Genomic DNA, 15,503 nt, shown 5'->3' with positions numbered 1-15,503 from the left:
CTGAAATGTCTGAGATTGTCGTGAACATGGTAACCAAAAGTGGTCACCCTAAAAAAAGTCTGCAGTATCACAATACTGATTAACAAAGGATACATTGTTTAGCCTTGCATGCGTTTTTTACTTTAAAAAATAATAAATAAAAAGAAAAGCAAACATCGAGCCATGTTTGAACTTTACCTCTTTGCCTTTTGGTTTAGTTGTACAGTTTGCAGACCTTTTACGGGTGGGGGTGGGGGTGGGGGGTTCAGGGAGTATGCATACCCCATTTTTCTTTTCTTCACCTGCATGGATGTGGTCCTCGGCCCCCGACTGGGAGGGCAACGCAGGGGAAAATGAAACCAAACAGAGGAGAAAAATGGCACATTGATTTTTTTTTTATCCTGATGGCATCTTAAGGCTTTTCCTCATCTTCCATCATCCCCACTCTACTGTAGAGCAAGTCACTCTTCCATCTAGACAGGAAAGCTAGCTGCTGCTGCTGCTGCTGCTGCTGCTGCTGCTCTTGATGTTGTTGTTGTCATTCTGACTTTGTCCTTGAAACATTGCAAAAATGACCATTTCTTATTACTGTCTTCTCACCCTCTGCAGAATCATGCTCCTTCTGACCTCTTTCTGATGACCAAGAGCCCTGAAGACTCACCTAATGTACCAGACATGGTGGAGATAAAGTTTAATAAAGGTGAGTGTGTGAGAGGGGGAGTTGGTTTTCATGCCCTTATAGGACTAAGTGTTCTAACAGAAAGAGCAAAACCATTCAAGTTACTGAGGTTAAGACATGGTGATTACATACAGAGACTTACGTGTAACACATGTAGGACATATTACTACATAATATAGAAGTATATGTAACATAATTTATGTATAATAACGCTGCTGTCAGAACACAAACCTTCTATCTCTTTTTTTTTGGTGTTTTTCAGTTTTTGACATATATTAAAAATGCCTACTGTCCTTTATATTGTTTACAAATTTCATAATAAATGGACTTAAAGAAATGGCCTAAAATTACCTGGCAAAAAAGCTGATTACATCGACTTACATTAAGAGTAAAGTATGTTTTTCCTTCTCTTGTAAACTTAGCACTAAAGTGAAAAGCGAGGAGACTCAGAAATCATTTTCTTAAATTCTCCCATTCGCTCTATAAACCAGGGACATGCTGTTTTCACATATAGCTGCTTACGTATATAAGTGATACATACGTGATTCCATGTCCCGACTTTGTATAAAAACGAACGTGCCTGTGTGTGTGTGTGTGTTGGCCTCATCATCAGTCACTGTGTGTGTGATTGGAGTTTGACCTCCTGCTGGGTGGAGTGCTATTGCTGCTTTATGAAGAACCAGCTTCATCTTCAGCCTCACAGTCTTCAGTCCAGACATTACACTCGTCATCTGCCCACCCCTCACACCCCTCGCACCGTTCTCACTAACACACACCCTTACAGCGCTGAGGCTCAAACACACCACCCCAGCAAGCACATTCCAGCATGACTGCTGCTTTAGAAGGAACTGGTAAACCGGACTGAAGGACGGGCCGTTCTAGAGTTTCTAAACAGCCACAACATCCACGTTGATCCGTGTAGGTCAGAGAATGTGGGTCTCTGTGTCGCTGGCTTACGGCAGTAGTTTAGCACAATACCGCAGTACCACTGTACCACAGTACCCATAATACCACAGTACCACTGTACCACGGTACCACAATACCACTGTACCACAGTACCCATAATACCACAGTACCACTGTACCACGGTACCACAATACCACTGTACCACAGTACCCATAATACCACAGTACCACTGTACCACGGTACCACTGTACCACGGTACCACAATACCACTGTACCACAGTACCCATAATACCACAGTACCACTGTATCACGGTACCACTATACCACGGTACCACAATACCACTGTACCACTGTACCACAATACCACAGTACCACTGTACCACAACACCACTGTACCACGGTAGCACAGTACCACAGTACCACAGTACCACTGTACCATGGTACCACAGTACCACAGTACCACAATACCACTGTACCACGGTACCACAGTACCACAGTACCACAATACCACTGTACCACAGTACCCACAATACCACTGTACCACAGTACCACAATACCACTGTACCACAGTACCACAATACCATGGTACCACGGTACCACAGTACCATAATACCACTGTACCACTGTACCATGGTACCACAATACCACAGTACCACTGTACCACAATACCACTGTACCACGGTACCACAGTACCACAGTACCACAATACCACTGTACCACAGTACCACAGTACCACAATACCACTGTACAACAGTACCACAATACCATGGTACCACGGTACCACAATACCATTGTACCACTGTACCACAATACCACTGTAACACGGTACCACAATACCATTGTACCACTGTACCACAATACCACTGTAACACGGTACCACGGTACCACAATACCATTGTACCACTGTACCACAATACCACTGTAACACGGTACCACAATACCACTGTGTATACCAAATGCCTTGTTGATGTGAGAGGTCAGAGGAGAACGGGCAGACTGGTTCCAGATGATAGAAAGGCAACAGGAACTCAAATAACCAACCAGAATCTCTGAGGAACGTTTCCACCACCTTGTTGAAAATCTGCCATGAAGAATTAAAGCAGTTCTGAAGGCAAAAGGGGGTCCAACCTTTTACTAGGTGTACCTAATAAAGTGGCCGGTGAGCGTATATTTACAGAAAACAGTGGCGTTTATGATATAAAACATTAAGCATCTTGGTTTGATACAAGTTTCTGAGTAGTTGAAACAACTGCATAGCAGCATCGTCAAGCCGATGTGAGCGAGCGCTTATTTTCCCAAGCATCGCTAAATGGGATTCCAGTGAAGTGGTAATGTGATTGGCTCAGACAGTGATGTCATTGTGCTCTTTAAGCCAGTCAGTCTATGATCCGCTCTCTGATGCGCAATCAGTATTCATAGATATTTTAGCCACCTCCATTTGGTGTCCATGAGAAAAGCTGGTTTACTGACACTTACAAAGGATGCCCCGCTACCCCTCCACCCCCCGACCCCCCCACCAGTTCTGTTTTAAAAAAAAAAAAAAACTTTTTAGGGCCTGAACTTCTTATTCTCCACTTTCTTTTCTTCCCCCTCACTTTCTCAGCGCTTTTTCTCACTGATTAAAAAGAATTTTAAACCACCAAACCTTTTCCCTCTTGTCATTTTACAACCCCGAACACCCCCCAACCCCCACCTCCTTCCCCCAAATCCCACTCCTTCCCTTTTCCATGTCTTCTCCCGCGCTCTGAAAAGGACAGATAGGGCCTGAGGAAGAGAAAGAGAGAGGAAAAATGTAAAGCTTTAATTTTTCCTACAACTGTGTCTGCTGTGCCATTGTTCCGCCTAGCGGTGCTATTGGGACGGAGAGGCAGGAGGGAGAGAAAGGAGTAAAGGAGCGAGTGAATGCGCTCCACATTGACGGACCGCAGGGCTAGAGAGAGAGACTGAGGGGGGCAGCGGAGGGGGGGGTGGGAGCGGGGGGCGATGGAGGGACTCCCGCGTTCACGCCGTGGTTTAATTTATTTGAACTTTTAATCTAATTATTAACTATTTGGGCCGATCCCTGGCTTTATTAGCCGGGCGAGGCCTGCTCTTTCGGGGCGCCCTCGTGGCCCGGGGCGTTTGCGGGATATGGGAATGGGCCGTGTGACAAAAGCCCTTGTCTGAAAATATTTTGTCAAGTCCCCCTTCTTCTTTCTTTCTTTCTTTCTTTCTTTTTTTAACGTGTCATTCTAACAGGGCTTTTACACCCCACGGCCTAGAAAGGCCAAGCAGAGAAACACTCCATTCGGCCGTGATTGGCAACTGCAAGCATGCTAAATGCTAATGAGGTGCCCAGATGCACAGAATAGGGGGGTGTGGAAGACTATCAGGACCCCCCCCCACCACCACCACCCTCTTCTCCCCTTCAAAAGAGTCCTCTTCTTTCTTCCATCCCTCGCTCGCCCCCCCCCCCAACCCTAAGCCTGGTCTATTGCATCTCTTCCACCTTTGGCCTCTAAGTTGCTCATTTCATGCTATGAATAAGTCGCCTATTGACAGCGGTTTATTTACGGGGGTCCAATGCCTGTGGGCTGAAAGGGGCGAGCTGGCCGAGGCGCGGCGGCACTGCGCTGCTCTCTGTCTACACCGGGGAGCGCTGGAGGGGTTTAGACCGCCGCCTTCGGTCGTGGCCAAGGCTGTTTGGTGATGCTGTTATTGGGTTATTGTGTCGTTCGTCCAGCGTTCAGTTTTAGCATTTTATTCATATTTGTCTGTTTTTTTAATTTCATATTTTTATAGACTGTGCACTTTCATTCTGGATGGATGGATGGATGGATGGATGGATGGATGTACGTGTGTTGGAAATAAAACAAGAGAACTGTGTTGGTCAAACTGGTCACTCTGTCATTTATCTACAGTTGATTGTTGTCTGTTCTTCTTTATTTCTTTATTTTTGTTTGACTTTTTTCCTTTTTTTCATCACATTACGGCTACACTCATTCACTCTCTTTCTTTTTCTTCCTTCTATCTCTCTCTTATTCATTACTCTCTCTTCTATCTCGCTCTTGTTCATCTTTCTTTCTTTCTTTCTTTCTTTCTTTATGCTCTCTCCCTCTTTTATTCTTTTTCTGTCCTTTCTTTCTTTCTTTCTTTATGCTCTCTCCCTCTTTTATTCTTTTTCTGTCCCCCCTCTCTCTCATCCATTACTATTTCTTTCTTTTCTCTCTCTTTTTTGTCCCTCCTTCTTTCATTCATTTTCTGTCTCTGCCTCTCATTCTTTTCCTTATTCTTTTTTTTACCTTCTCCTTTCCTTCTCGTTTTCTCCCTTTCTTAGTGTTTTTCTTTTTTTGTAGTTCACTTCTCTCTTTGGTTTTTCTTTCTCTATCTTTTGGTCCGTCTCAATCTTTGTTTTTCTGTGTCTTTCTGTCTTTCTCTCCTCTTTCTTCCTTTCTTTTTTTAACTTCGCGCTCTCTCTCTCTCTCTCTCTCTCTCTCTCTCTCTCTCTCTCATTCAGATCTGTGGGTAAAGAGGACATGGTAACACAATGGCTGGGTGTGTAATTAAATTACGGAAGGTCCTGCTCGCGATTTCACAGCCTTCACAGCGCTGAAGCTTTTGAATTTATAAGTGCTTCTTCTTCAGGATCTATTGAGGTGGCTTTACTCTCACTGCCATTCACCTCTTCTCCCACCACTCCTCCCAAATCACTCTCTACATTCTCCCACTGTCGCCTCCAGAGCTCTTTAGGCTCATACGCGCTTTAGGTCTCCGTTTTCGTGCCTATTCAATCTTGTTAGACTGAAACTAGACAATTAATAACTGCATATTGCCGCTCTGTGTGAGTCACACGGGCATTCGGGCTCTCTAACAAGAGTGCTGAACTGCTCAGGGCGTCTGTGTGGCCAATAATAGTGTCAGTGTCATGTGGTCTGAATGTGAGTGAAATGCAATGAAAATCATTTGGAAAATTACTTTTAAAAAAAAAGCTTTTTTTTAAGCTACAGTTGACCAACTAGCCCAGAGGTCAGCAACATGCAGGTCTTTCACTGTCCTGTTGTGGCTTCACAGCAAATCAGATCAGTAGGTAATAATAAAATAATCCTCCTTTACAGTAAAATAAAGCTCTGCTGATCGTTCAACACAGTTTAACAGTAAATAGTTGTTGGTTAGTGTAGTGGATAACACCTCTGCCTTCTATGCTGTAGGCTGGGGTTCAATCCCCCACCTGGGCAGGCACCCTACAGTAAACCAATAGGACTCCTTGGGCAAGACTCCCAACTCTACCTTCACCTGCCTGTAAAATGATCAAATTGTAAGTCACTCTGAACAAGAGCGTCAGCCAAATGCCGTAAATGTAAACGGTCTTAAATGCTGCAGTTAAGGTGTAACTGCTATTTAACCCTGAGGATTGACGGACAGACTGTTGATCATCATAGCAACGCAGACAATCTCGACTAACTAGTAGCTAACGAAACAACAAAGAGAAAGATTTAAGACCAACATTGATAATTTGAAGATGAATAGACTTGTTTGCGTTTATAATCCCTCCGGATGGTTTCCTGATACGTTTAATCTGCAACGTCAAACTGTCAACGCTAAAAAGTCAGTAGGCTGGAGTTGCTTCTCATTCAAATTTTCCCGTTCCACCTTAAATGGCGCAGCAGCTACATTCTGGCACCTCAGGCACTGTTTAAGGTGGAACGGAAAAATGCGAACAAGTAGCTGGTGAATGAGCAGCATAAAAAGTTGAACGTTGAGAAACATTTTACAAGAAACTGTTCTACTTTTGGAAAAAAGGAAAAGTTTCCTGCCTGAGATGTGAGAAAAGCAGCTATAGCTGAGCTACAGCTTCAAACAGAGCAAAGTGGATCTGCCTTTTCATTTAGATTTAGCCTGTACTAGGACATACTGAGACATGTTTACACACAACATGCTAAAATGGACATAAAACGTGGCTCCCAACGTGGTTGGATTTTTATTGAAAGGACAAAACAGCTCTTCTGACCTAACCCAAAGTCCGAGTCTGGCTAACCTCAGGCATATCTAACAACTGATTCTGAATTTTGCTCACAAATGTCAGGTTTGTTCACGTATCCTTTTTTCCCCTAACATCCTAATTAGAGGATCTAACTAGAGGACTTAAGCTGAGTCATCCTGGCTCATGTGTGTGTCCTTTTTCCCCCAACAGGTGTGCCAGTCATGGTGACTCACCTGAAGGAGGGCACGACCAAGACCACTCCACTGGACATCTTCAGCTACCTCAATGAACTCGGGTAGGTAAGAGCAACACTAGACCCTGGGCTTCACGATAATATCAGCCAACAAAACAAAACACAACTATTATAGGTTTTAAAAAAATCATCCTCCTAAAAATCTGCATTAGTGTTGGTAACAGTATCAGTATCAATTGGTCTGTCAGACTGTTTACATGCAATCCGACTGAAAACATTCCAATTACAGATTCAGACTGAGGTGTTTATGCTCACTCTGCTCAACAATCTGATGAAAATCTCCATTAACATGCTCACTGCTAGTAATCAGATCCACTTACAGTGGATGTCACCATGACAACCAGCATCACGTGGGCTCAGTCAGAGTGAGATGAGCAGCAGTGAGCAGTGATTGTGTTTCTAACTGCTTTAAAATGACGTCAGACTCAGGAAAACGTCCTTCACACGTCCTTATTAAAGAAGGCCGAGAGGAAGACGTCGTGCTCTGAGACGCATAAGCTGGACGTCCGTCCCGCCGCCGTCTTTTAAAGATCAGAGCATGAACTTCGTCTCCTCTGCAGACCAGTTTCTGCTCCGCCGTGTTGAACGGTATAAACTCTCACTGTGACGCGACGCTCATGCAGAACGGACTTAAACTTTCCGATAGGGAATGTAATCGGATACAGGCGTTTACACGGATATTATTCTTCTATTTAATTGATTATTTACAGGATTAACCACCTTGTTCAATCAGATAGAAACTGTAATCTTGAATGTCCTCAATGATGTGATTGTTACACCCCCATTAATTTTTACGCTCCTTTTTTTTTACCTCTCAGAGGAAAGCATGGAGTTGGCCGAATCGACATCGTAGAAAACCGCTTCATCGGAATGAAGTCCAGAGGTACAGAATTCCATTTGCTTTTGTGTTACCTGTCTGTCCTCACAGGCCCCCCAGTTCTTTCCTAAAACATGTGAATTTAAAGCAATATTTCAGCCAAATTTCAGATATTTGAGAGAATTCACAAAAATAATTCTTAAATGGTGGAGTGAGCATCACACTGAACTCTCTCTGTACCACTTAAGATGATCTTAACTCTAAGGGGCTTTTAGGAAATTCTGTAATGTTTATTATTAGATATCATATTAAGAGTGTTAGCAAATGGTTCTTCATATCGTATAGCCAGTATAAGCCAGTCTGTTAATAGTTTTGACGTTGAGCTGTGAGTTTGATCCTCTTTAAAGTTGAATCCTCAACTTTTCCAGCTTCAGGTATGAAATAGAAACGGCGTGTCTGAATTTCCTTTCACCATCTTTTAGCTTAGTAATTCTGAGTGATTTTACGGCTAGCGCCGTTTTCACTCCAGGTTTGGTTTAACGGCTTTTTCCAGAGTTTTGCTTCACTTAGAGACGACTGTGATTGTCTGAGAGGTGCGTCAGTGAATTGACTGTAAGCTTCTGTTCCTTAGCAACATTTGGAATAATGTGGTTGGTTAGTGTAGTGGGTAACACCACCTCTGCCTTCTACACTGTAGACTGGGGTTCAATCCCCTGGCTGGGCAATCACCCTACACTATACCAATAAGGGTCCTTGGGCAAGACTCCTAACACCACCTTCACCTACCTGTGTAAAACTGATCAAACTGTAAGTCGCTCTGGATCAGAGCGTAATGTAATGTAAACAAGAGGGAAAATTGTGAATTCGATTTTTGGCCTTAACCTTTCTTTCAGCTTTGTCCTGACTCTGTTCTGGACTCTGCTAACTCTGTTTGTCACAGTAATAATCTTCATCACACTGCTCTGACTGGCAAATTGACTCTCCCTCCGTTGCCTTCCTTTCACCGCAGACTGGCAGGTAGAAATTGGAAAATCCGGAACGTTTTCGGGGTTTTTTTTTTTGTATTTTATTTTATTTTTATTTATTTATTTATTCTTTTGTCGCAGCCATTTGCGCACAAAAGCTCGCACTGTTCCTCCTCCGAGGAAATCAGAAAAGGTGGGCAAAGTGAGGCGAGGGCATTTTGGTATAGAAACTACACTGACAGCCTGTGTTTATAACAAAGTCTGGAGGAATGAAGTGCAGCGAGAGACCGCGCGTTTGGCGTGGTGCTTCTGATGAGGTGGTGACACTGCGGGTCGTCTGAGTGGCGGACTGGAAATGGCTTGTCAGTTGACAGTTGTCAACAGAATAATGTCAGACAGATTTGCGGTGGACCTGGCAACCCTCGCTTCCTGACCATTAGTGCACGGTTGTGTTTGTTTGTTATGTCTGGCTCGAGCTACCAGTCAGCTGTCACACTGTCACTCAGGGTACATATAGGATGGGTCTGGTCAGGATTGCAGCAGAGAATACTGACCAGTGCCACACCAGCTTCCCTCAACATGTACAACAACAAAAACCAAGTCACTCAGTAGCATGAAGTACACATCGTGTATTTAAGCTAAAGTGGACCCTCAAGGTAAAATATTCCACCAGTAAAAGTAGAAGTTCCTCCCTTTAGACCTCCACTGGAGTAAAAGTACTAAAGTATTTACCTTCAAATGTACTTAAGTATAAAGTAAAAGTACTAAAAGAGTAATTCTGGCTCTGATGTCCTGTTATCATTTTTATAACCAGACTGGCTTCATGAACTCATTTCAGGTGAAAGTCCTCCAGCGTCTCTCTTGGTAAACCAGTCTTTTAATAGAACGTCATTAATTAGTGACGCTGACGTCTATTAAAATGATCAGAAGCACAAAACACTGAAGGTAAACGGTTTCCATCAGGGAGAACCGAGTGGCTCTGAAATCACTTTTTACACACAAGCAAAGTTTCAGTTTCAGATTTATTGACAACTTAGTTCCAAGTTTAAGTTGAATAAAAACTGGCTTTAAACTCAGGATCACAGATGAGCTCCTTTACTATGTTGATCTGTAGGCGTCTGTTCATAAACATAAACCAGCCCAAACTCATTTACTATAAAATGAAATGGTGTTTGTAGAAATTCAGAAAAAAGCCGCGTCAGTCTCGACTGCATATGTGGACATATTTCTATATTGAGCTCTATTTACACAAAGTTAGGTTAGTTCATCATTTATGTTGAACAGACTCTCCCAAAGTTTTACGCTGCTGCGCTGACGTTGAACCGAGTGCTGCACTGGGTCGGTATGACCAACAGGTCAAAACCAGCTCTAAACAAAGTGACTGCTGGGAGTAAAAGAGCCCTTTCACCGCTGATTAACGCTACACTGAATGCAGTTTGGGCTTCAAAGTTGCTGCTACAGCCGCTTTCAGAGCAACAGTTTCCGTTTTCTCCCTCAGTAATGATCAGTATCTGAGACCGAGAGCTCGGCGCAGAGTAGATGTTTGTTTAATGGAGCCGGTGGTTCCACCTTAAATGCTGCCTGAGCTGCCTGAATGTAACTGCTGCACCATTTAAGGTGGAACGGGAAAATTCGAATGAGAAGCGACTTCAGCCTCGTGGCTTTTTGGTGTTCGGCTGTTTCTCGTCGCAGATTAAACGTATCAGGAAACCAGCTGAGAGCTTATAAACACAAATAAACCGTCACCAGCGGCGCTGCGGACCCTGACGACCCGGTGCGCCCCCTGCTGGGATGTGGCGTGTTTAGCTTTTGGCTGCTTTAGCTAGTTTACTGTTATCGAGCTGTTTCAGCATCTCCAGCTAACATGGCTATTCTAGCGTCTTTGGTTCTAGTTATTCTCACCTCCACCGGTTCATCTCTCTGTAGACGTAGCTGACGTTGCTGTGCTCTGACAGCTGTGAAGGAGTTCCTTCGCCTGTATGTCTGAGGTCAGTAACTGTCCGAAAGGCAGCAGCCGAACTTGTTTTATAGCGTTTGAACTCTTTCGTTGTGAAGAGCGTCGATTAAAGCGATGCATAGCCTTCACTAAGATTCCCGACTCTGGCTTTTCCAGAGGCTCAGTTTACTGACGACGCTGTTTGTTGTTGCTGGATCTGATCTCCCCTCAGGTTAAACTCTGTTATCTGTGGCTTTGAAGTGTTAAACCCGGTGTTAATTGAGGAAGATCTGCTCTGATAGCAGTAAGAATGCTAAGCTGCTAAGCTAAACCTGTGTTAGCTGGGTGGGATGCCCAAAGGGCCATGAGCACCCCCCCCCTTCTATCTCTCTCTTTATTTCCCTCTCTCTCTCTCTCTCTCTCTCTCTCATTTACTCTCTCTCTTTTGCTCTTCCTTTTGTCTGTCTCTTTCTCACTCATCCTCTTTCTCTCTGTCTGTTTCTCTCTCTGTCTCTCACTCGCACTCTTTCTCTCCATCTGTGTCTCTCTTTCTCACACTCTCCTCTCTCTCGTCTCTTTCTCTCTCTCTCTTTTTGTCTTTTCTTTCTCTCTCTGCTCTCTCTCTGTCTTTCTTTCTCTTTTCTCTCTCTCTCTCTCCTCTCTCTCTCTTTTTTATTTCTCTCTCTCTCATCTCTCTCTGTCTTTCTTTGTCTTTTCTCTCTCTCTCTCTCCTCTCTCTCTTTTTTATTTCTCTCTTTCTCTCATCTCTCTCTGTCTTTCTTTGTCTTTTCTTTCTCTCTCTCTCCTCTCTCTCTCTCTTCTGTCTCTCTCTCCTCTCTCTCTGTCTTTCTTTGTCTTTTCTCTCTCTCTCCTCTCTCTCTCTCTTCTGTCTCTCTCTCCTCTCTCTCTGTCTTTCTTTATCTTTTCTCTCTCTCTCTTCTCTCTCTCTCCTCTCTCTCTCTCTGTCTTTGTCTCTCCGCTCTCTCTGCTCTCTCTCTCCCCCTCTCTCTCTCTCTCTCTCTCTCTCTCTCTCTCTCTCTCTGTCTCTGTCTTTCTTTGTTTTTCTTTGTCTTTTCTTTCTCTCTCTCTCCTCTCTCTCTCTCTGTCTGTCTCTCTCTCTCTCATACTGTCTTAAACTGTTTCTAAGCCTAATGGCTGCTAATCGGTGGGCTTTGGTTGAGCTAATCTGTTGTGGCAGTTTTTTAGGGGAGATTCATACAGAGACGTTTATGAGAAGCTGCTAACGGAACCGAACCACTTTCCGCTCTTTCAGCCTTAAATCTGTGCCATCTTAATGTATCAGATTGCCCCCTTTCAGTGCTTAAGAGATCAGTCGTCTTCTAAGTCCTGTTTTGGCCAGGAGGATCTGCGGTCACTCAGCTCTCAGACTGTGACAGGATTCTCCCTCTGTGAGCCCGAGGCCGCTCCTCCGTTAACCCTTTAACGCTGAAGTAAGAAAGCTGCTGCAGTTCTGAGGAAAAGCTCGGGCATGGCGGACAGTGTAATGGTTGCTGAGCAGTGATTGGAAAAACACGGAGAGCATCGGGACAAACGAGTACGGCTTGTGACGTTCCCACCGCAAGTTAAACTGTCGTTATAGATTTTCTCATAATTACTCACCGGGGACAACTAGTGGCTCGGACCCCTGGACAGGCACCCATAAAACTCATTGGATGATTGGGCCTGTATTTCTGTGTTAAAACGAGAACCAGTCATTTAGTCCCCCAGTAAAACCTGGCCACTTCTTCCGCTCTCAGCCGATACGTCATTATTTAGTGTCCGTATCTGAAAAGTGACTCTTTCCCCATCTCTTCTTTCCTCTCTGCTGTTTAGACGGCTGAGTGACAGCTTCATTTCCACATAGGTTAAATACCCCCCCTCCCCTCACACCTGCGCGCACATACAGGAGGTGTAAATTGCAGGTTAGAAAGAGCCGGGGCAGTGGATTCTGGCAGCTGGGGGCTTTTACCCTGCCATTTTAGCTCATCAATCTGTCCAAAGCAGTTGATGGACAGTGTACTGGTCACCAGACTCCATCATGATAATGATGATGCCTGGACCTGAGACTCCTGTACAGACCGTGTGCATCTGAGATGTTTATGTTTGTGTTGTCGTCCCTTCAGTACACTGCCCGTCATAAGCGTTTCATTAAAAGTGGGGTTCTGTTGGCGTAGAGCAGCTATGGGCTGGTGCTTTGTGTGTCTCGGCTAATTAAAAAGGCTTCCTTGGTACGAAGAGCAGGGTTTTTTTTTAGTGCTGGTTCAAAATGTCCAGTCTGTACCTCGTGGTTGGCTGTACTGACTTGTTTTTGCAGAAAGACTGACAGTCCAGTCCCGTTGTATCCAAGGTTTTGTTCACTCAGCAGGTCAAAGGGGCGCAAATCTGATCTTTTTCTCCGTTTGTGACACGATAACAGATAAACACAGATAAACACACTGAATCTGACATTTTCAATTCCGATTTGAGACTGAAATCCGATACGTATCCCATCTGCGGCAATGTGACTCCGTCTGAACAGCCAGATCGGAATTCATGAGACTTTTCCGTCAGTCCAACTCGACGTTCATCATTAGTGCTGCTCAGACCTCAAACATTTGGGGTGATGTTTCTGTAAATTAGAAGAGACTTATCACCACTGCTCTGAGTTTGAAGAGATTTTTAAAGAATCTTCGGACACGAACCGAGGAAGTGAAGCTTCATGATGGCTCCTGTGGTGCTGGTGAAGATGAAGCTGATCCTCTGGGAGCGACTGGCGTTCGTTGGCAGTTGTGATTGTTTACCTCTGGATGAGCTGGATGTTGTTTTGCGCATGTGGGTCAGTTTAGGAGCTGATCTGTTCAGACTGATGTCACATATACATTTAAAAGCTACTGTGAACAGCCAAACTGAAAAATAAACAGATCTGCTGAGAAAATCAGATTTGGGACACTTTTACCTGCTGTGTAAATGTAGCCTAAAAGTTTGGCCAAATTATATATTTTGTTGATCTTTTTGAAGTCAGAAGTAAATGCAACCCTACAAGCAAACTATTATAAATAAGAAATAGCATTTTTTTATCATTCACAAATATTAATGCAGTTACTTTATATTTAATTAACTAAAATTACAAAAAACGTAACGGCAATTGTGGCGTGTAAACAAGTCTCAGAAGTTACTTCACTTTTTTTTTTTTTTGAAGGGTTAAATTAAAATGAAACTCTTTGGCTACCATCGCCAAAGGAATGCTCCTGAGTTTTGGAATCGTCTAAGCATTGGCCCGTCATCAGGAGATCGCAAGTTCGATCCCTAGTCTGGTGATCCAGATATATAGTACGTGGCCAGGAGTCCAAGAAAGTGCAAAAGGTCTCACTATCTGGGTGGGTAGGATGGCCCCCCATCTCCCCCCATCACCCATGCTAGCCAGCACAGGAGTATACTGATGTAACAGATGTGGTGGTTGGCGCTTTCCTCCGAGGGTGTTCGGCTGTCTCGTGATGTTGCATGAGTGGCGGTTCGAATAGATGCAGTGGCACTTCACAGGTCTCAGAGGAAGCCAGTGTCTGCCCTCACTCTCCAAGCGCTGGTTTGATTGGGAGAGTCCTAACAATTGGGCGGAATTAAACTACATTGGAGAGAAAATTGGGGAAAATGATTATTCCCAAAGTAGCATACTGCTGCTATTGGAGCAAAACCTCATATCTCTTTTTTTTGGCATTTTTCAGTTTTTTGACATAATTTAAAATGAAGAATGGACCAAAAGAAACGGCCCAAATTTACACTGTGAAAAATTCTGGTTCCATTGAAAGTAAAGTAGGTTTTTTTTTAAGTCACCATTTCGGAGATATGAGGTTTTGCTCTGACAACAACTCTACTTATAACGTGAGTGATATTTTGTCTTCTTTTAAACAGACCTGCGTAGGCTTTAACATGTTGGTCTATAATAGCAAACTGAAAAGGCAACAAGGTTATTATGAAAACCATTATGAAAAACCGAGCGTCAGGATTGAATGTGGTGGTTTAAGCTGGGTTTTCTTCAGTGAAATTACTCCACATTATTCCTTTAAAAACTGGTTTATGGTGTCTTTGCTTTGGTCTTATTTCTGTCAGGTATCTACGAAACCCCAGGAGGCACCATCCTCTACCACGCTCACCTGGACATTGAGACATTCACTATGGACCGGGAGGTCAGACGCATCAAACAAGACCTGGGCATTAAGTTCTCAGAGCTTCTATACAATGGTAAGGAGTCAGACTGCAAAACATTAATGTTTTGATATTTGATTATCAACATGAATTAATCGACTAATAATCATGATTAGGTTTCCAGGGTGAGCAGGACTTTTGGGCTACTCACATTACAAGCCTTGTTGCTCGAATCTGATTTTTCGCTCAAATCCGATCTCTCTGACACGATGGTTGACACTTGTGTAGGTCAGTGATACAAATCAGTCATTTAATGTGATGAACCGGCTCCTGAACTGACCCTCATGAGCTCCTCCTACTCAGTAACGTCACGTGACTGAATCACTGCATCATCAGCACAAACTAACGAGCAGAACGAGCTTCGCTGAGAAGATCATCAACTCTGATCTGACATTGATAATGTTGGATGACTGACCCCCTTTTTTTACAGCGTACAACTCGAGGCAAATGTGATTTAGCCACGCGGTCAGATTGGCATCCGCCTCTTTTTAGCCTCGTTGCTCCAGCGCAAAACTAAAGTAGCAAACTTCAGACAACAAGCATGTCCTGGTGGATCTATATTTGGGATAAGGGGGGAAAATTGGTACATCTGATTTTTTGGTCTTTTCCTTTAATCCACTGTCCAGATAAGCCTCCCTACTTGTTTTACACACACACACACACACACACACACACACACACACACACACACACACACACACACACATACACACAGACACACAGACACACAGACACACACACACACACACAGACACACAGACACACAGACACACACACACACACAGACACATACACACAGACACACAGACACACAGACACACACACA

At 43.8% G+C, this 15,503-nt stretch overlaps 1 protein-coding gene across 1 annotated transcript in view; it reads left to right on the top strand.

Annotated features, from left to right (window-relative positions):
* The window catches only part of ass1 (argininosuccinate synthase 1), a 55,888-nt gene that overhangs the window by 30,130 nt on the left and 10,255 nt on the right, over positions 1–15,503 (top strand). The window contains exons 9-12 of the mRNA XM_017724314.2: positions 589–679; positions 6,735–6,819; positions 7,596–7,660; positions 14,582–14,713. Coding sequence (XP_017579803.1) covers positions 589–679; positions 6,735–6,819; positions 7,596–7,660; positions 14,582–14,713 — 373 coding nt within the window. The remainder of the gene's footprint in view (positions 1–588; positions 680–6,734; positions 6,820–7,595; positions 7,661–14,581; positions 14,714–15,503) is intronic.

This window comes from Pygocentrus nattereri, chromosome 23 (genome assembly GCF_015220715.1).
Source record: "Pygocentrus nattereri isolate fPygNat1 chromosome 23, fPygNat1.pri, whole genome shotgun sequence".
NCBI classification, from domain to species: domain Eukaryota; kingdom Metazoa; phylum Chordata; class Actinopteri; order Characiformes; family Serrasalmidae; genus Pygocentrus; species Pygocentrus nattereri.
Note: the sequence above shows the minus strand (reverse complement) of the source record. Positions and strands in the feature narration are given on the sequence as shown.